General features: G+C 44.2%; 1 protein-coding gene across 1 annotated transcript in view; it reads right to left on the bottom strand.

Moving 5' to 3' along the window:
• Prkar2b (protein kinase cAMP-dependent type II regulatory subunit beta) overlaps window positions 1–7,552 on the bottom strand; it is a 98,622-nt gene that overhangs the window by 12,057 nt on the left and 79,013 nt on the right. The window contains exons 5-6 of the mRNA XM_005343871.3: window positions 5,046–5,152; window positions 3,364–3,517 (exon numbers count right to left, since the gene is read on the bottom strand). Of these exons, the coding sequence (XP_005343928.1) occupies window positions 3,364–3,517; window positions 5,046–5,152 (261 nt within the window). The remainder of the gene's footprint in view (window positions 1–3,363; window positions 3,518–5,045; window positions 5,153–7,552) is intronic.

Genomic DNA, 7,552 nt, shown 5'->3' with positions numbered 1-7,552 from the left:
GCAGAGGCAGAGGCAGAGGCAGAGGCAGAGGCAGAGGCAGGCGGATCTCTGTGAGTTTGAAACCAGTCTGATCTAATAATGCAAGTTCTGGGACAGCCAGGGCTACACAGAGAAACTCTGCCTCAAAAACAAAAACAAAAGAGAAAGTAAATGCAATAAAATCCTATTTTTAATTTTAAGAGTTCAGAATTTGCTGAGGAAATTTCTAAAACCAAAGACTCGAGTGGCTCAGAATCTCTACATCTGGCTAAACTTTTACATCTATGAAAGTGTCCCGTGTGAGCGTCACAGATAGTCAGGTTTGGGAAGCTGGCACATTTTATGGACAGACTTTGTTTTTGTTAAAACAGAGATGGTCTGAAATAGTTTAGCCACTTAGAACAAATCATGAGTTCTACCTCTGGGGGAAAACTGTCTATTAAAGGCCCCATTACCCACTGTGGCCCAGCAAGTCCAGGAAGCCCAGTCTCAAAGGCTTTTATCCCATCGCTTTAGCCTTTGTCTAGAACCTCCAGACTGAAGGCAGCAGGTGCTATTTAGGGTAGGGCTCTCAGAAAAGGCCCCTCTTTACATCGGCACTGACGGCTGTGGGGCTGCAGGCTATGGATCTCACGATTTCCTTTCCGCCTAACTTTCCCTAGAAGGGACTGGTTATCCAAACTGATCTTAAAAAAGCAAGTTTCAATACAACAAAAGTACTTTATTATCATTTTTAAGGATATTGTATTTATATGCATGCAAAAGAAACTACACCCCCCCCCTTTTAAAGATTTATGTATTTATTATCTATACAGTGTTCTTCCTGCATGTGTGCCTGCAGGCCAGAAGAGGGCACCGATCTTATTACAGATGGTTGTGAGCCACCATGTGGTTGCTGTGAATTGAACTCAGGACCTTTGGAAGAGCAGCTAGCTGAGCCATTTCTCCAGCCTGAAACTACCCCTTTCTATAAATGTTATTAACATGTACAAGCTACCAAAAGAAAAAAGTCCCTGACAAACGTTTCTTAAATGCTTAAGGACTGTGCACATGAACCCCCTGAGCTTTTGTGTGTTTGTTACTGTAACCACCAGGGCTGACACTATCGGTGCTCAGGGCGAATCTGGTAATGTGTGATCTTGGACAGGATGCGTGAGGAGTCCTTGTTACTATCTGACACTCTAGCTGGTGTCTCTGGTGAGATGGCTCCATTTTCAGCTACACCCTCTGGAATAGGCAGGTCATGGCAGACACAAGATGAAGCCCAATACCGCGAGGCCTGGCAAATGCTTCCTGCACTGGTCTGCTCTGGTGTGATGGCTCTCAGTTGGTTTTGGACTTTCTGATCTGAGAACCCTTAACACACTCAGGTGATGGGCTTCTCCATGAGACTCTCCACTTCCACCCCGTAATTTCTAAAGCTGACTGTTGAACAGGTAGACAGTAACTGTTTGGCTCCAATAAAAAAAGTTTTCGGTATCCAGCATCTTTGAGTGAGATGTTTTTATGAGCTAAATCAACTTCTGAGTCAAATGCTGAGATAATATGCACATTCTGTGACCCTTCACCCCTTTGTTAAAGCCCTTCTTTGGCCAGGCTGTGGGACAAACCTTTAACCCCAGCACTCGGGAGTCAAGGGCAGACAGATTTCTGGGTTCCAAGACATCCAAGGCTATGCAGAGAAACCCTGTTTCAAAGACAAACAAACAAAAAACAACCTCTTCTACAAAGACCCAGGGAAATAACTTAACAACTGCCTGTCGAGAACACGGGATGTGCTGTTTTTGTTTCAGACATTCCTGTCGATCACTGCTGCCTAAGTGAAGGCTGAGAGCAGGCAGTGCGGACACCTCCGGCGAGCTGATTAATACAAACAGCTCGGGCTCACCTCAGCCCCACAGAAGTGCAATCTACACACCCTGCAGGGTGCTGAGTGGATTCCCTGGGTCATCTGCACACTTGCCAGACGGAGTCTGAGAACCCTGACGCCTTCCAGAATCAGTTGTTCTGTTCTGTACTATGGCACCATGTGAGAAAGAATCCCACCCCACCCCTTCCCTAGCCCTCAGCCAAATGTGTCTATCACCCAATGTCTACAGAATTTCTACCGTTAAGACATTTATTTAAAGATAGAGACTTAGGAGCTCTTATCTTGAGACCAGAAGTGTTTCAGATTTTAGACACTAATCCTTCCCCACATTCAAGCCCGCCCAGATAGTGAAACCTCCTAGCGAAACAGCTTAGGAGCATGTCTCAAGTCTAAACAAAAAATCCTTAGTTCATGTGTATCTCATAGGCGTGGTCTGAAGATAACTGATAAGTATTCATAATGTGCTTATACTTTGACTGACCTGTAACAGGTATGGAACTTTATAGTTCTGGCATCATGTTGGTAATCAAAAAGTTCTGGGCTGGAGACATTTCAAAGTCTCCAGGTTGGGAATGCTTAGTCCAAACCAAAATCTGGGTCCCACTCAAAAGAGAATGATTAGATTTGTATAGAATCGAGGCAATTTTTTTTAACATCCCAAGTGAAAAACACAGATACCATTTTTTTTTTTTGCAGTACATAGCTGCTCTTGAGTGCAAACACGTTACCAATCAGTCGACACCATCAAGATAATTGCCTTTCAGTGTTTTTTCAAGCTGCAGCAACATCAGAATTGCCTGGAAGGCTTCAGAGACTGCAGAAGAGCCGGTCCCTTCTCCAGAGCTCTTGGTACGGCAGTCAGAATTAATAGGAGGAGGCCTAATATGTGTGCGTCAACAAGTTTCCAGTTGTGACTTTCAGTTTTCACTCTGAAAACCACTAATTTATCTGACTATACCTCAGAGAGCTAGCTGAGAAAAATACATGTGCACACGTGTGTGTGTGTGTGTGTGTGTTTGTGTATTCATACTTGCTAGTGAGGGTGTGTGCATATGTGTGCCCAGATGCTTATGCACACATACATACAGAGGGCAGAGACAGATGCCAGGTGTCCTGTGAGTTGGCAGGCACCTTTGAGACGCGGTGTCTTACTGAACTGGCTAACCAACAAGCTTTGGGGATGCTCAGGCCCCCTGCCCCTTGTCTCCAGACCCCTCCCCTGTGTGTGACCTTTTACATGGGTTCTGGGAATCCGAACTCAGACCTTCCTTCTTGTTTAGCAGTCACCTTAGGGACTGGGTCATCTCTCCAGCTGTTGAGGCTAATGGTTTCTAAGTGTGGATAAGAGGGGAACACTTTGGATCTGATGTCATTCTAAGGGCCAGCATATCCAAGCTCCTGACTTGGGAAGAGGCAGGACATAAGTCTTTGATTTAGCCCAGTCTTTGTGCCCAACAGCGCAGCATCTAGAAGATAGTTAATAAACACTTAGATCAGGTCAATTCTTTACTTACCAAACCCCACAGAGCACCAGGAGAGGTAGCTGTGATTGTAGCCGCTCTGGGTGTATTGTACATTAAGGCCAGTTCTCCAAAACTCCCACGATTGTCGTAGTTACCGACACATCTTCCAACACCGTCACATTTTACATAAATATCAAATGTTCCTCTGTTGGACATAGACAAATCATATTAAGTTAAAGACAAAGAGATTCGGGGAACATTCCATTACCATGGGTATTACTGCGGAGAAGAGCCCTGTACATTGATTTCCTGCCTGCTCTGCCCTCTGATAACAGCAAGTGCTGGTCTGTTCCAACTGGACAAGGGCAGGCACAATGAATGGTGGAAAGAACTAAGCAACAAAAACTTAACATTAATGATAGAATATGTGCAGAAAGCCATCGGTGGGAACAAAGTTCAAACACTACTGTACTAAGAACTGTGAAGGATTCCAGGGCACTGACCATGCAACAATACTTCATATTTCTAAAAGAAATGTATATTGCTTTTGACATCCAAAGAAAATAGCTACTTTTTAAAAGACTATAGCTCTAACAACTTGCTGACAAGTCTTTCATAAACCATAGCAGGAATTGGCACCCCAGTTTGCCAAAAAACAAACAAAAAAAAAACAGTCTTATTAGAAAACAAACTTTTTCTTTATTTATGTTACATGGCTGGTTTGGGTTACAAGCAGAATTGAATTCTTAGATCACACTGGCCCACAAAGCCTCCCTGACCCTTCACTTTCGGTCAATCACAAACTGCAGCTGAGAAGCGGCAGCATCAGACCCAGCCTCTGGCTGGCCTTCCTGTAGGGTCAACTCCATGTGCATGTCCCTGCGCTAACCGAGCTATTCCTTCTGCACAGGACCATCTCCCCACCTGCTGCACTTCAACAGAAGCCACGTTTCAAGGCTGGCTGGCATACGTGTGAGGCAGACAAGGGTTCTATAGCTATATCCTATGAGGTAAATCCTACAAAAAAGGGTGTGTCAGTGGCAAAAAGGGATGGCTTTTAAGGGTTAGAAAAGGATTATTAAGTAGAAAAGAGATAGAAACAAAAGACATTAATAAGGGAGAAGATTGTTGTCATCTTAATGGATAGAATGACGCATGTGAGGGTACCTCCTAGCATTTGTTCAATGCACAATCATTTCTAAACTATTCACTTAAAATCTGCCGTATAGTCCCCTTTTCTTTCGTCACTGACACTCCTTTCTAGATTTACCATTCTGGACAGGATAAAATGACCAACAAAATGGTCTGGAGAGAGTAAAACATGCTACCAGCCCCGGTAGGGGCCCTCAGTGGGCAGTCTGTTAGAGGGGCTGCTTTGCATACTGATCCCCTCCCTGATGCCATGAGGTGTCAGGCGGTGCTGGCCAGAGCCATGAGCGTGAACACGAGTGAGGGACAGAGAACCTGGCTGTGGGGCAGATGCACTGCTGGGGTGACCTCAAGCAAGCCCTGTCACTTCTGTGAACCAGAGTGTTTCATCTGCAGTGGGTAATTGGGTTCTAACGGGAAGAGAACGTACTGGGCTCTTCTGTAAAGCAGGTTCAGTAGTCAGACATACCCACCGAAAGATCAATGCTGACTGAGCCTGGCTTCTCACTCAGTCACAGTGACGGCTGAGATTGTACACAACATATTTTTTTTAAATGTCAGTTGTAAAGCTTGGTGAAACTTACCTATCGATGACGTAAAAGTTGTCACCATCATCACCTTGATCGATTACATGCTCCCCTTCTTTGACCAGTTTTTCAAACATGGCATCTAACACTTGAGACATCTGCTCCTATATTTTAAAGAGATAAGATGTCTTTAAGCGCATCAAGAACACAGTTTCTCAAGGAATCACACAATCTCTGGTTTTGTGGACGATTTCTAGGAAATCAGAATATCATTACCATTGAGTTTTATCAGAAAAGTCAGTATCCCTCACCACATACAAATGAGAGCACTATTGATTCTCATATTTAACATCTGAATGAAAGTGATGATATCCATCTACTTGAGAACATTTGTAACTATCACCACTTCACATGAAGAAAGAATTACTAAACTGCCACACATCTGGAGGAAGAAAAAAAACACAAAAATAACTAGGGTGGTAATGAACTGTTTCAAATTTTCTTAAGCTGTCTGTTCTCAAAACCTCCTACTGTTCATTGCTTGAATTAGTGTGGAGGTTCCTAAATACCTAGTGAGATTACATCCTGCCTTCAGTTTTACAGCTTGTGTCCGTACCCAAAACAAAACAGAACAAAACACAGACTGGGGTGGAGGGCAGCTAAACAGTAGCAACAGAAGACTCCAGCACACATTCTGCCAGTCTTTCTGTCATTACATTTGACTTCAGAAACCGACCATCTCCGTCTCCTGGGAAAGGTCTTTACAAATTACAAAACTATATTTAATAGTGTTGGAGTGGCCAATGAGCACAGTGTAGAAAATATTCAGAATAAAATTATGTGGTCCATGAGGGTGAAGCTAAAACGCGGGGATAAAGACAAGCTGGACGGTTTAAAGGCATACGTGGGTCAGGTACCTTCCTATAAAGTTCCTTTACTCCCAGACACAATGCTTAGACGGCCCAGACTGGACTTAATTTCCCAGACAAGGGACCAGAAAGAGATGAAACAACCCAGAGAGAGAGCTTGTACAGACACACCAAATACCAGCACAGAAAGCAAGCCCAGAAAACTTGCTAGGACGAGGGCCCCCGGGTGTGACACCTGAGCTCACAGACTGCCCTACTTCCTCAGGCCTGATAATCAGTTGTTTGTTGAAAGTCTTAACACAACCACACACAGTAGAGGTCTCAGGAGCAGAAGAGAGCTTTCAGACAGTGCTGCTTGTCCACCCAGAGATGGCTCGGGGTGATATTATACTCACAAACTCACAGGCATAACTAAAGGATCCTGACAAAAATCTTAAAACATGACTGCTAAATTTTTCCCTCTTAAAATTAATCTCTTGAGCAGTTTTAGGTCCATGGGTGCACTGAGACAGTCTCACAGGACTTCACACTTCCTTCCCCACAATTAACGACCCCCAGCTTGACTGTAGGTTTGCAACACCTGATCTGCACTCAGAGAGCCAATGACCCAAAGTCTGCATTTACATTAAGGTTTGCTCTTGGCATAGGTATGGCAAATGCCACCCAACTGAATATTTTAATAAAATAAGAAAGAATAAAATCCAAACCACAAAGTCAACAAAGAAAAGAAAAAGTCCAGAGAAAACAGAAAATGAAGAAATATGGAACAAACTTTCTAGGACGGAAAGTTTTTCAGGCTGAAAGGGAGCATTAAGGAGCCCAGTTAAGCCAATGAACAAAACCCAAGTCTAGGTTGAGTCAAGGATGCCACTGTGCTTCTGGGGAGGGGTGTGTCTTAAAATAATTTTGAAAAAGGATGCCCAGCTTCTCTAAAAATGAAGAGAAATGCAAACTAAGATTGAAATAAGATATCACTTTTCTCACATCGGATCTGAAAAGATTCAGACTCGAGAATAGGGCTCTGTATTGGAGTCATCCTGAGGAAGAGACACTTTCACAGTCTTCTACGAAAAAGTACACACGCAATAAACACTACAGAAACAACCCAGTGCCTGGAGGTGGTGGCGCACACCTTTAATCCCAGCACTCCGGAAACAGAAGCAGGTGGATCTCTTGAGTTTGAAGCCAGGCTGGTCTACAGAGTGAGTTCCAGGACAGCCAGAACTACATAGAGATCCCAGTGTGTGTGCGCACGTGTGTGTGTGTGTGTGTGTGTGTGAGAGAGAGAGAGAGAGAGAGAGAGAGAGAGAGAGAGAGGAGGAAGAAGAGGAAGAAGAAGAAGAAGGAAGAGGAAGAGAAGAAAGAACAGGAAAACAAAGAAACCTGGCAATATTTAGTAAGGCTTCAAATGCACACCCTCCACCCTGACTCCTCCTTCTCTGGCAGGACACTCAGAAAGGAGGCAAGTGAAATGTTAAAAACCTGCCATTCGATGAAAGGAGACAGAGACCCACATTGGAGCACAGGACAGAAATCTCAAGATCCAAATCAGGTGCAGAAGGAGAGGGAGCACGAGCAAGGAACTCAGGACCGCGAGGGGTATACCCACACCCTGAGACAATGGGGATGTTCTATCGGGAACTCACCAAGGCCAGCTGGCCTGAGTCTGAAAAAGCATGGGATAAAACCGGACTT

Source organism: Microtus ochrogaster, chromosome 1 (genome assembly GCF_000317375.1).
Source record: "Microtus ochrogaster isolate Prairie Vole_2 chromosome 1, MicOch1.0, whole genome shotgun sequence".
NCBI lineage: Eukaryota > Metazoa > Chordata > Mammalia > Rodentia > Cricetidae > Microtus > Microtus ochrogaster.
Note: the sequence above shows the minus strand (reverse complement) of the source record. Positions and strands in the feature narration are given on the sequence as shown.